At 33.6% G+C, this 13,919-nt stretch overlaps 1 protein-coding gene across 1 annotated transcript; it reads right to left on the bottom strand.

The window, feature by feature from the left end:
* Window positions 1-5,976: 5,976 nt before the first annotated feature.
* LOC143530723 (sugar transporter ERD6-like 16) lies at window positions 5,977-10,697 on the bottom strand. Its single transcript, XM_077026182.1, has 15 exons — window positions 10,356-10,697; window positions 9,231-9,293; window positions 9,054-9,143; window positions 8,177-8,236; window positions 7,999-8,064; window positions 7,856-7,921; window positions 7,685-7,760; window positions 7,541-7,605; window positions 7,358-7,450; window positions 7,182-7,262; window positions 7,024-7,108; window positions 6,878-6,924; window positions 6,744-6,806; window positions 6,368-6,656; window positions 5,977-6,282 (listed from the first exon to the last, which is right to left on the bottom strand). The coding sequence occupies exons 1-15, from the start codon at window positions 10,557-10,559 to the stop codon at window positions 6,167-6,169; spliced, it is 1,464 nt and encodes a 487-aa protein (XP_076882297.1). The 5' UTR covers window positions 10,560-10,697; the 3' UTR covers window positions 5,977-6,166.
* Window positions 10,698-13,919: the final 3,222 nt, after the last annotated feature.

Below are 13,919 nucleotides of genomic sequence, written 5' to 3' on the forward strand. Positions count from 1 at the left end.
ACATGAGATGTTGACGAAGAGCCGTGGAGGATGGTGTAAGAAGGATGTCATTGGCATATAACAAGAGATATGGCGTATGAGAACCGAAGTGTGGTATAAACAAAGAGTTATAGAATTGGCTTTGTGCCTTTATTTGAACCCCATATGCAATACATAATCAGTAAATAGCTTGTACCTTGAGCCTATATAACGACTGTTTAAGCCGACATGCATAATCTGGATTGATTTTTCTACGAAACCCCATAGGTTGATACATGTAGACCGTTTCATTTAGAGTGCCATGTAAGAAAGCATTTGTGGCATCCAAATAACGTACAAGCCACGACCTTGATAAGGCAATTGATAACACAGTAAGAATCAACGAGAGTTTAACCAACGGACTGAAAGTCTCCCTAAAATCTATACAAACCTGTTGAGATTTCCCATCATATACCAAACGAGCTTTGTATGGCTCGAGAGTTCCATATGAATTGAACTTATGTTTGAACAACCACATAGTTCTTATTACATTCATCCGTGGATGACAGGAGACAAGTTCCCACGTCTCATTATTAATAAGGATATTAGATTCATCGGTCATAGTATTATACCATTCCAGGGCGGACAAGGCATAGGCGGGGTTTTTAGGAATATGAGCAATTGTGGTGGCAAAAAGGTTAAAGTTTTATTTTGTGTTGTTCATGCTACGTGTACACATGGTACATGTAGGTGGAGGGGAGGGAATACGATTACATGGGGATGTGTTTGTGGTTTGTTTGGTGGCCATGGGTTGGTATGCCAAAGAAGGCATGGGGTTCGGGATTAGTTGTAGGTGTGGAGGTAATAGGGGTCGATTGTGTCACACCACGACTTAGGGCCTAAAAGTGTGACCAATAGTTGGTACTTGTTTTGTAAATATATCAGAGTTGTGAATTATTTTAGCGGAAGACTTGGTTTATAATAAAATATTGATTTATTTTGAAAACTTCTCGGATAATAAATACATGAGTGTTTAATTTACAAATCCTATTTAATCTGTTTACAATACTTTAATAATTAAAAATTGATCCATCTTCATAAAGCGAGCCTCTAACTCCATGAGTGACTCTAAATTTTTGCTACTTGTGCTAAACATAATTCCCTGAAACGTTGGGTAAAATAAGTCAGCGATATGCTGATGAATTTGTTGACTCTAAAAACATTTAATAAATATTTATTTGACAAGATAGTTTTCTTGAATAAACTCAGTTGGAACATCTCTTATTCTTGGGCTTTGTACCACTTGTCATACACGCACAATTCAAAGGTTTTCCGGGTACCGATGCCCATTGGAGAACTGGTTATGACTGCTTGTCAAGTTATGTTTGAACCCAGACACATGTATACTCGGTCTGAGTTGCTTTTATTTTCTATCTTGTACATGAGAGATCACGTAATCTTTTATAAACATTTGACTGACTTTTTAAGATAAACAACTCGTTTATCTTATTGACTGATTGTAAAACGTTTAACGTATTCACCTGTGATTGTCTGTTCTGAATGATGTGGTGATCTCGTTTGAAATCATTTGTAAATGAATGATGCTTAGCTTATAATAAATAGGTCTACATAAATATCTGGATGGTCTCTTGATCCGGCTACAAACCTTTAGCCTGATTAGTTGTTTATCTTATTGACTGATTGTAAAACGTTTAACGTATTCACCTGTGATTGTCTGTTCTGAATGATGTAGTGATCTCGTTTGAAATCATTTGTAAATGAATGATGCTTAGCTTATAATAAATAGGTCTACATAAATATCTGGATGGTCTCTTGATCCGGCTACAAACCTTTAGCCTGATTTTGATAGCTTTAAATCTTGATAGATCATTTGTTTAAATAAATATTTAGACATGTGGTATTTCTATTTATTTACCAATCATGTGATATGTTTCTTCTGCATAAAGAAACATTTATTTTGTGTTTCTTCTTTAGGAAGAAATATTAATTTGACTATAATTTTTGTATGTAAAATCTTACGTTTCTTAGTAATAAAAAACATGATTTTGACTATACCCCTTGTCTGTAAAAGCGTATGTTTCTTAATTATGAAGAAACAAGCTTGATCAAGGTTTCGACTATACCCCTGACTAGGGTCTAAGCCACATAATAAAATAATAACTTAAGCGGAACCCCTACCTTATACGGGTATTTGGAGTTCACCCGCCTAAGCTTGAACGAGCATCACTTCTACTCCATGTCGTGTATCGGGGCTTAAACAGTTGGAACTTCGAGGCTTGGCATATACTACAAGACTCTGTACGCAAAACGATGTTAACTATGTGTGAGTGAAGGTGTGTTTTGGTGTGAAGTATGTGCCGTGAACCTCCTTATATAGGCTGATTTCTCAGTATCGCAATGGCTCTTTAAGGCGGTCATCGATGACTCAGCTCGTTCGGATAATGACACGTGTTGACCCACGTGGTGGGACACGCGTCACCTTGCCGAGGAGGTTAGGTCGTTTAGCGCAATGACCAAAAGGTAAAGTTGCCGCGTAACACGAGACTGCCCAAAATATCGGGTTTTGTGAAGCTCCATCGCGTATCTATAAAGAGAGAGAGCAATTATAAAAACTTTTATATAATTAAATTACATCCAAAAAATATTAAACATTTTAACATGGACAAATCTTATCATCTAAGTACGTTAAATGATGTCAAATTACTTGATATTGAGACTTATTATCATCTTTTATATAAAAATAAGTAGAGAGTCTAGGCCTAGAAGTATCATAGTTAAATGCAAATGATGCATTGGTATTTCTTGATAGTTATAAAAAGTCTGGATGCATAAACTATATCGTGCCCAACAAGGAGGAATGGAATATGGAAGACAAATATGCCCAACAAGGAGGAATGAAATATGGAAGACAAATATTTCGATATGCTTAAGTTAAGGAAGATATGGGATTAAATGTTAGCAATCTATTGAAACATATTTAGTTAGTCTTGCAGATTAAATGAATGCAACGCAACACAACTGTGGATCATTTAGCTTTTGTTTATGAGAAGACAACATAAGTTTTACTAGACGGTAATATAACTTTGGCCAGCTTAAAGACTTGCATATCAATGTATAAAGCCATAAACCATTGAGAATAAAGTTCAAAGCAACTTTAACATAAAATCGACATTAACCATTTCAATGAGAAGTTTTATAATGTTGCATGTTTTTTCCTTCACTAAGTTTAAACTCGAGCCGGGGGTCTCACCGGAAGCAGTCTCTATATCCCTATGGGATAGAGGTAAGGCTGTCTACATCTTACCCTCCTCAGACCCTACCATAGCATTGCTATTGGTGGGATATACTGAGTACGATGATGATGATGAAGCGATGTTTTTAATGAGGTCAACATAACCACAAGGGCTGATCTTTTTTTTTGGGTGGGCGGTTTGGGGGGGGGGGGGGTTGTGGCCCCTCCTGTTTTCGGGCTTAGAAGTAGCAAAAATTTGAGGATAGATTGCATTATAGCTATTTTTTTGTTCTTTGAAGAATTCAGACAGGCTCTGGCGGTCACTGTTGTCTTTTAGATGAAGAAGATGAATATAATATATATATATATATATATATATATTATACACACATTCAAAAATCAAAAATCAAAAATTAGTCCAGAACCTATCATTTTTAAATAGAGCCATATAGGCGTGTACAAGAAGTTACTGTAGCGCACTCATGAAACACCATTAGACAAAAGTATTTTTAATATTTAGTATTTTTTATTCTAAAAAAACCTTAATATATATATATTTATATATGTATGTATTGGATCATTTCAGAAGTTTTTTACAGCGAGAAGTGCGAGAAGTGAAGATGTAACTCCATTAATCCATAATTTTATTCTCTTTCTTATGTGTAGGTGCATATGTATGTGTGTAGGTACGTATGTTTGTATACGTGTACATATGTTTGTATATATGTTTGTATGTGTGTAGGTACATAGGTTTGAATGTGGCTCGGTACATTTATATGTTTGTATGTAGGTTTAAATGTGTAATTAAGACAAAAATACAATCAACCTACATTTATGTATGTAACATCATATGAAAGGGAATGAAATTATGGATTAATGGAGTTATACATTCACTTCTCGCACTTCTCGCTGTAATATCACTTCTCGCAAGATCCATCATATATATATATATGTATATATATATATATATATGTATATATATATACATATATATATATATATATATATATATATATATATATATATATATATGGGGGAGAGGATCATGAGAGAACTCCATTTTATGAAGAGAACTAAAGAACTAATAATGAAGTATTTTTAATTTAATTAAAAAAAATTAATTTTTTTTTCTTTCATCCTTCTTATATGTTGTTATTCTTCACCACAAAAAAATATAAAAGGGAAAAAAAATTAACGTTGTAATGTATATATGTAATACACCGACTTTTTTGTAATGCATATGTGCAATAGTGTGCATTTTGATATTTGAAATAGTGTTGAATAGCATATATATATATAGTTGTTTGTATTGTATATTTGCAATAGTGTTATATAATATACAAAAATTAAAAAAAATCGATATAGTGCATATGTGCATTAGTGTTGTATTACATATATGCAATAATGTGTTTTGCATATAATTATTATTGTTGTATTTGCATATATTCAATAGTGTGTATTAGATAATGTATTTGTGTTGTATTATATGTAATAAAACACTATTTTATAAATACAATAAACATTAATGCACATACGTATAATTTTAAAAATTCAGAATTTTGAGAACCATTTTGAGCCATAAAAAATCCTCTAAAAAATATTTAAAAAAATTATAAAACAAAAAAAAAACTAAAAACTAAAAAAAACCAAAATTTTTACGTTTCATTCCGGTTTCATAAAAAAATTGTATTATACACATGTGTATAATTTAATTTAATCTCTAGTTATGTAATGTACACATATGTACATTATAATTTACCTTAAATTATACATATGTGTATAAAAACATTTATGTACATATTATACATATGCGTATAATTTAGCTAAATCAAAACGTTTTTTTTAATGATTTTTTTTTTATTTTTGGGTTTGTTGTGGTCTAAAATGGTTCACAAAGTTCTCAATTTCAAAATAGTTGTCACATGATCCCGATCCTATATATATATATTACTTTACATAATTTATGTAGTTATAGTTTTATAACGAATAATTTTTGTCAATGTGTTTTTCGTCCCCCTCAATATAAACATCTAAGTTCCGTCACTGCATAACCAACCCACAAGTATTTGAGGGAGACAAAACAATACGCATTGTAGTCTTTATTTCTAACTATGATTTTGTCTCACTAGGTTTACTAACAACTAGCAAAGGTTTTAATAAGCCAACATATCCAAATGTATGAAGTTGAGAATCAAAAGGAAGATTTACACAAGCTTTCCTCTCTTTTAATCTCAATATATATTTTATTGTATCCTATTGTATTACAGGTTTCATTTATAAAATAATCAAATATTTTCTTCCTAATATTCTTCTCGTATTGTTTTGCTATTACGCTTATTTCATTACTATTTGAAATTTATAATACTAGACCACTACAATCAAGATATATTTTTAACTCAGACTTGTTCATAGTGAATAGGGGATTTAAACTTGACTTTCATTAGGTGGTTGTTTTTGTTTTTTTCTTTTTGTGTGCGCGTGTATTTTTTTTAAACAGTGACTTCCATTTATACTTTCTTTTTTTGTGTTTTTTTTTAAACGGGGACTTGCAGTCTTACACTAGATTATAACATATTCAATGAACCAAACACCTCTATAAATTATTATCAAGGTATGTTATTATTTCTACAAGTACATCTTCCTTTACGATGAATGCTTATATGATTATACTACACTTACATGCTGAAATTGTTTAGAAATCCTTGATTTACAATCATAGACTTTTGTCAAACATCCTATCAATTCAATACCCAAAAAAGAGAAACTTGGTAAAAAGGTAATGCAATAATACACATAAATTTTATACAAAACTAAAAAATGAGATAGATTACTACATTAACTAGACAATTAAAACTAGTGCACTAACTACAAATCGCCACATTACAATATTAATAATATATCTACCTACGACGACTACAACCTTTTTATCTCAACACAACAAATCAAATGCAACCATTACTTGTTTATAGATGCTTGAATTTCTTCTAAGCTTTTTCCTTTTGTCTCGGGCACTAGTTTTGCTACAAAGATAATTGTAAGAACAGAAAAACCCGAAAACAACCAAAATGTACCTACATTAAAACAAAACAAATCAGTCTCATTTAGATCAAGAATATAAAACAAGATTAGTTAGTAAACCAAAAGATTGATAAGTACCAGCAGGACTCCAGTTAATGAGAAAATTAAAACTATATGAAACCACCCACGCTCCAAACCAGTTCACTAGCACGGATACACTTCCCGCGGCACCTTTTATGTGCAATGGGAATATCTCGGACATGATTAACCAAGGCACAGCTCCCATCCCAATTGAAAACGATGCTATGAATATTAGAACACCAGAAACCGCAAGAAGCGGGACCCGCTCAAGGAAAATAGCTTGACTCTTGAAGAAAAATGAAGTCCCAGCAAGAAAACAGCCAAGAAATGTCCCTGATGAAGATACCTTAATAAAAGGAGAACAAAAACAGTTAGTATATATATTCACAAGATACGCGTTTTATGTTGACTTTTTGAAAGTCAAGGGACATACCAGAAGGAGAGCTCTTCTTCCTGACTTGTCCATTAATACCACACCGAGCATCGTTACAGGAATCTGTATTTAACAATGAGAGTGTTAACGAGACGTAAATGTATTGAACGTATATTGGTTTGAATCTGACAAACCTGAATTAAGGCATAAGCAACAGTTCCGGCTTTACCTGATGCAAGTCCTGAGTGTGATAGTTTTTGAGTTAGTTAATTAACTAACACTCTATGCATAAATAGTTATAAAACATGAATTTGTTTATAAAACAAATAAGAAGGTGTACCGGCAGTCTGAAAGGTTTCACTTGCATAGAATCCAATTCCATTGATTCCTCCTGATTGTTGGCATACCATTAATCCAACAGCAATCTAAAACACTTGCGCGTGTCAGTTAACATTTTATATTTTATCCAACAAGTAAAGAAAAATATCGTTTGCTTACAATAACTGCTTTGATATATTTGGCATCGATTAGATCCGACAGCCTGACTTTAGGAAGACTTTGAAGGGTAAATATAGTCTCCTATACAACATAAAAACGGTTAGCCACTTCTGGTTAATTTTTAAAAAATAAACAGAAAAAACATTGTAAAAACATAATAAAAGTGAGTAACATACATGTATCTCATCAGCTTCAGCAAATATATTTGCTTTCGCACCACGAAGTTTGCGTAAAGAATCTTGGAATTCTGCCTCACGTCCAACCTTAGCCTGAAACAAAAACATCGATATGATGTTATTATGTCTTACACGATAATTCATTAAAACATCCATAATTCTTTTGAAGTTTATAGAATGTACCAGCCATCTAGGGGACTCGGGAATGAACAGCAGGCCAACAAGTAGAAGAATGCAAGGGACGAGTCCTGCGGATTAATAAACATTAAGTTTTTAGACAATCGTATAAAATTTGTTTGAATTTTAAATTTTAGTATCTCTACATACCGGTTAATGCTAATGTTCTCCATGACACAACAGTTCCCAGCAAGAATGATATAGACGAACCGGTAACTATCATGAGCTGCAAATATTAACATAGAAATGATATCTTTTTTATATTGAAACATATTTGTATTTGTCAAATATAAGCATTGAGCATTTAGTCATGAGTCTAACCTGATTGAGAGCGGTGAGCCCTCCGCGTAGATTTTTTGGAGCTATTTCAGCAATATATATTGGAACCTATAAATTCCAATATAAACATTCTTGCAAATTGTAGGCATATAATCATCAAGTGTGATACAGTATTGGCCATTTACCACAAAGGAGAAAATCCCTATGCCAAATCCGGTGGAGAACCGCCCCGTATCAAGTAAAATAGATCCCTACATGAAACATTATATCACCAAAAAAGTTAAGTTATAAACATGAAAAAACAAAAAATATGTGGAATTGTTGTTATGCCTTAAAATAAAATAGCAATGGTTTGTAATTTACCATTGAGGAAAAGATTGCAAGCCATCCTGCCATACAGAAAACAGCTGATAATGCCATGGCCTGTTTTCCAATAATAAAATAAAAACGTAATCAAGAGATTGTTCTTCTTGCAGGTATTTTTGTACAATAGAAGTACATGTTTATGACAGTATAATCAGAAATTAAAAAGGTTGTTTCTGTCTTTATCTCTTTATTATGCAATATGCATGCATGCTTATGACTCATCCACATGCTTAATAATTTAAGGCCATTGTCAATTGTTGAAAGGCTATAATATAATAAAATTAGTATTTTTTTAACTTTGCTGTCATTTAACAACAAATCAAATATAAACTTGCTAAACACATGTGTCAAAGAATTAGGCTATCCTATTATTTTTAAATAAAGTTTAGGAATAATATATTTGCCCGTCACACAAGTTTTAATATTAAAATTAAAAATATCTTGTTAGATTATCCAATAGCTAAAAAAATGTTGTAGGAGGCAACATCTAAGTATTTTGAACATGTTAATTATTTTGTTTATTGGAAATGATATTAATAAAATAAATTAGCATATTCATACTTATGTGACCTAAAATGTTCATGTGTAGATATTTACAGTCCAAAATAATAAAATTGTTGTAAAATTTATATTTTCTTTGTACGACATGACATGTATTATAGACTTGTACCATACAATATAATGATACGCGTTACATAGTACCATACAACTATTTACTGCAAAACGAGAAACAAAAAGTGAGACAGCTAGCGCTATGCCAGCTTGTATTTTAGATCCTTGTCCCGCCATACTACTTTTTTCTCTTTTTTCATAGCCACCCAAAAGTATATAGGAAAAAAGTTACAAACTAAACAAAAATTAACAAATCTCATACCCCTTTTCGACCAATTGCGTCTGCAATTCTACCGCTCATTATTGCACCAATCATGGCACCAATAGTAACTATTGAGCCAAATAGAGAATACTGCAAAAACCAATGTTACATTCATCAAAATCTAACCAATCACAAAACACTAAAAACAACAAAGAACATGTATATGATAAAACCCACCTCAGCAACAGATAAGTTCAAATCAATGCTGATATCAGTTTGAACAGGAGCTGAATATCCCACCTGCAAAACACTTACCAAATTCAACCACAACACCCGAACTCCCGAAGTACCAACCAATTAGGGACAGCCACCTCACTTTTAACCAAACCCAAAAAAAAAAAAAAAAAAAAGCTACCCAAATTAGTAGTGGCACATATGAATAAATATTCTACTTCCTTTCTTTCATTCTTTAAATAAAAACTAAATTGTATATTCAAAAACACACAGATAAATTTGCAAAAAGTAATATTAATATTTTTCTTTATTTAAGGAAATAGTACAAACATAAACACGTTCAACGTTCGAAAATCACCATGGACCATCAGGTTGTACAACCCGGATATACCCAAAAAAATTAACAAAATAAATATTGGGTTAGGCTAAACGTATACTCTTGCTATCCATACACCCCCTGAACTTTCATTTCCCTTTAACATTTATAATTGACATGTTAGTCCCTCTAATTTTATATTATAATTCTCTCAAAATACAAATAAAAAACTATTAAGTTTTTATTTTTGTTTTATAGTTTTTTATATATTTTTGTTATAGATTTATTATTTTATTTCTTAAAGATCTTATTAAAAGTTTGTTATTTTATACATGTATTAAAACGTTTTGTATGTTTTCTCTAGATAGTTTTTTATTTTTTTATAAAATGTATTCAAAACAATTTGATTTTTTTTTTGTTACATGAGAAAGAGTCAATTTTTTTGATCAAGTTTTATGTTATTTAACCTTTTTATTTATAAAAAACAATATAATTTTTTATAAAAGAATGTAAACTATCTCTTAATTAAAAAAACGCTCTCCAAAAACAACGTTTACTAAGTAAGAAAAAATATGCTTTATTAAAGGCTTTTAAATATACATAAAAAGATAAATAGAAAAAAAAATTGTTAAGTAAAAATAGAAAAAAATGTTTTTATAAAAATAATAATGATAATAAAAGATAACAAAATGACAAAAGAAACAACAAAAAGGTATAAATTGTATTAATGTAAAACTTGAAGGAGGGGGTATGTTTAGTAAAAATGAATGCGTACGTTTAGCAGCACCCTAAATATTAACAGTTTAACTTACACAGGATCCGAACTCCAACGAGCCACAAACCGCAACAGCAGTGCTTACAAGAACCATGGAAATCGAATAATTCTGTTCAACTTCTTCAACTTTAAACTCATCATCATCAACTTTCTTCAAACCATCATCAAGAAGCGGGTCAATCAAATCTTCGAGCCCCTTGTTATCGCCTTTCTCGATATCCCTGTGCTCCGTAATCGCCATAGCTTAATTAAAGAATACGAGATGAAGCAATGAATGAGATATGTTGGTGTGATTAGTTCGAGTTCGCCCCAACGGGGGAACGTGATATTTATTTATGGGATATTAAGATGCAATAATGGTTAGATAAGAGATAGATACATGATATTATGAGAGAATGAGTGTATATATAGATATAAAGGGTGCATGAGAGAGTGAAGAAGATGAAGATATATATTCCATGTGGGATGAAGCTGTATCTGACGTGGATTTACGTGTACGCCCGCCACCAGCCAGTGACGATGATGTTGACCTTTGTCACTTGAATGTTGGATTTTTCTTGTCATCATCATTTCTCGACCTCTCTATTACTTTTCTAATTCATTAATAATAAATATTTTATATTTAGAAAGTTCATAATATGTTTTTATAGGGACACGCAACAATTATTTTTATGCGAGTGACTCGAGCTTGAATTGATTAAAGATTCGAAATGAATCAAGTTTTTTTGAGTTTTAAGCAGAGTACAAGTCTGAAATAAAGCTCGTTTAGTTATTAAGTCATAGCTCGAACCTCGTATGGGAAGTTGTTTAGGCTGGTCAAGCCTTAACACTTGTTGTATAATTCTTTATTAGAGAATATTATAGAATAAACTATTAAATTTTGATCATTATGACTTTACCATAATTTAAAGATTGTATGAAATTGTATTTGATTATATTTCCTTGTATTTTTATCTATATATTATTCTTATATATATAGTTGATTAATAATATCCAATACCTTACGAGGTTTTCATTATTTTAGAATTTTAATTTTACCTATTTTGGACTTCTATGTATTAAGTTAACACGTTATCGTGGAGCTCGAGCCGAGCTTTAGCTCGTTCAAGGTACTAAACGAGATCAAGTCGAGCTTAGCCTCAGGTTTTTCTCAAAATATGAACATAATAATAATAATAATAATAATAATAATAATATAAAGTATATGAATTAGTTAATAAATGAGTTAAGCCCGAGCTTGAAAAAAAATCGCAGGCAAAGCTTGAAACAAGTCGAGTTTCGAGCCGAGCTTAGGCTCGTTTAAGGTTTTTATCAAAATAATAAAAGAAAAATATATAAACTAATTAATAAATAATAAATATCGATATTTATTTTTAAGGTTTGTGATGAATATGAATATAAATATGAAGAATGAATTGGAATGGACGTTGAATGTGTGTGTATATATATATATATTATAATGATGATTGCATTGTTATTATTAAAGAAATAAATAAATAAAAAATGAAAAAGGGTACACGGGTGGAGAAGGGAGGCAAGAAGGTGTGACTTTTGTGGATCTGTTTTGTCCACAGAGAGATGGAGAGGAGATGGATTTGAGAGTGTGATGAAAGGAGATGTTAAGTACTTGGAGGGAACCCTAAAATTTTGGGGTGAGTTTAGGAGGGAATATTTGGGATTAAGCGGGAAGTTATTCTGGGGGAAAGTAAAATATAAATGATAAAAATAATGTTGCTTAAAAACAAACCAGAGATATTGCCGTATGCGTTGCCTGACGAACTCGGTCAGTAAAATCTGAGCATTGCGGCATCTAGTCAATGCTAACTTGATCAGTATCGTCTATGTTTTTCATGATACCGAAACTGACCTAAAAAGGTGGCGACGCTCGTATAATTATTACTATGGAACTAGCATCACTTGTTTTTTGTTACGGACCGAAATTAAAACAAACTAAAAAGAACCAATAAGGTGCCAACTAAATTATTACTATGGAACTAGCATCACTTGTTTTTTGTTTCTGTGCTAACGTACAAATTATTTTTTTTTTAATTAGTGTCGGTATCTTAATGAAGCTAACTCATACCAATTAAATCCGCATTTCAAAACGCGACAGAACGGAACGGGTATATAAGCATATCCCAACTGCCCCAGCGCACGCGCCGGATAAAAACTAGTTTACTATAAAAAAAGTTTCATAAGACAACGTTTATTCGATCGACCCACCACTGCAACCACTGCGCACAACTGTCGCTGCCTCTCATCCCCACCAACCATCACTCCCACCATCACCCAACACACACCATCACCACCACCAACCAACATTATTACCCGCCACCCACCATCGTCACCACTACCAACAACCACCACTATCCTCGTCGTCGCTCACCACCACCACCTATCCACACAATTCCCTAAACTATCACTTCTAGCTATCTCCATCGTTGCCCTCCACTGCCACACACCACCATCAACCACCATTACCTCCTGCAGCCCACCACTACGATCTACCAGCATACACTATCACCACCACCTATCCATACAATTCCACCAACCATCGCTCCATGCTATCTCCATCGTTGCCCTCCTCCGCCACCTGCCACCATTACCTCCTGCCGCCCACCACCCGCCATTGCAACCACCACCATTACTTCATGCCGCCCACCACCTACAATTGAAACCACCACCCAACACTACCATCTACCAACATACACAACCACTTATCCACACACTTTTACCAACAATCGCTCATTGCTATCTCCATCGTTGCCCTCCACCGCCACCCACCACCACCATCCACAATTACCTCCTGTCGCCCACCACCCGCCAATGCAACCACTATCATTACCTCATGCCGCTCGCAGCCCACCACTACCATCTACCAACATACACACACACCACCCCCTATCCACACACTTTCACCAACAATCACTCCTGAATATCTTCACTGTTGCCCTCCACTGTCACCCGCCACCATCAACCACCATTACCTCCTGCCGCCCACCACCCGCCATTGCAACCACCACCACTACCTCCTGCTGCCCACCACCCGTCGTTGCAAACCAACACCACTACCTCCTGTCGCCCACCACCCGTCGTAGAAACCACCACCCATCACTACCATCTACCATCATACACTGTCACCACCACCACTACTACCACCACCTATCTACACACTTCCACCAACCATCGCTCCTGGCTATCTTCATCATTGCCCTCCACCGCCACCCACCACCATCAACCACCATTACCTCATGCCGCCCACCACCCGCCATTGCAACCACCACCCGCCACTACTATCTACCAGCACACACCGTCACCCCCACCATTACCATCTACCAGCTACCGCCACCATCCGCCATAGTTGCCCTCCACCATCCACTACCACTCACTGCCGTTTTTATTGTATTCCGTCTTTGTTTACCAAGCAACACAAGGTAATAACAACACAACCACTACTGACGTTTTTATTGTACTCCGTCTTTTTAATTTACTCATAATAACAAATAACATATATTAAATAACAAAAAACACAAAGTCTATGCAAAGTTATGTTTTCCTAAATTATTAAATTTTAAATTCAATAACAATAAAAAAAGTTTTG

The sequence above is a fragment of the Bidens hawaiensis genome, unplaced genomic scaffold (assembly GCF_021521415.1).
Source record: "Bidens hawaiensis isolate Kalapana, Puna unplaced genomic scaffold, B.hawaiensis_p1.1 tig00009003_1, whole genome shotgun sequence".
Taxonomy (NCBI): Eukaryota; Viridiplantae; Streptophyta; class Magnoliopsida; order Asterales; family Asteraceae; genus Bidens; species Bidens hawaiensis.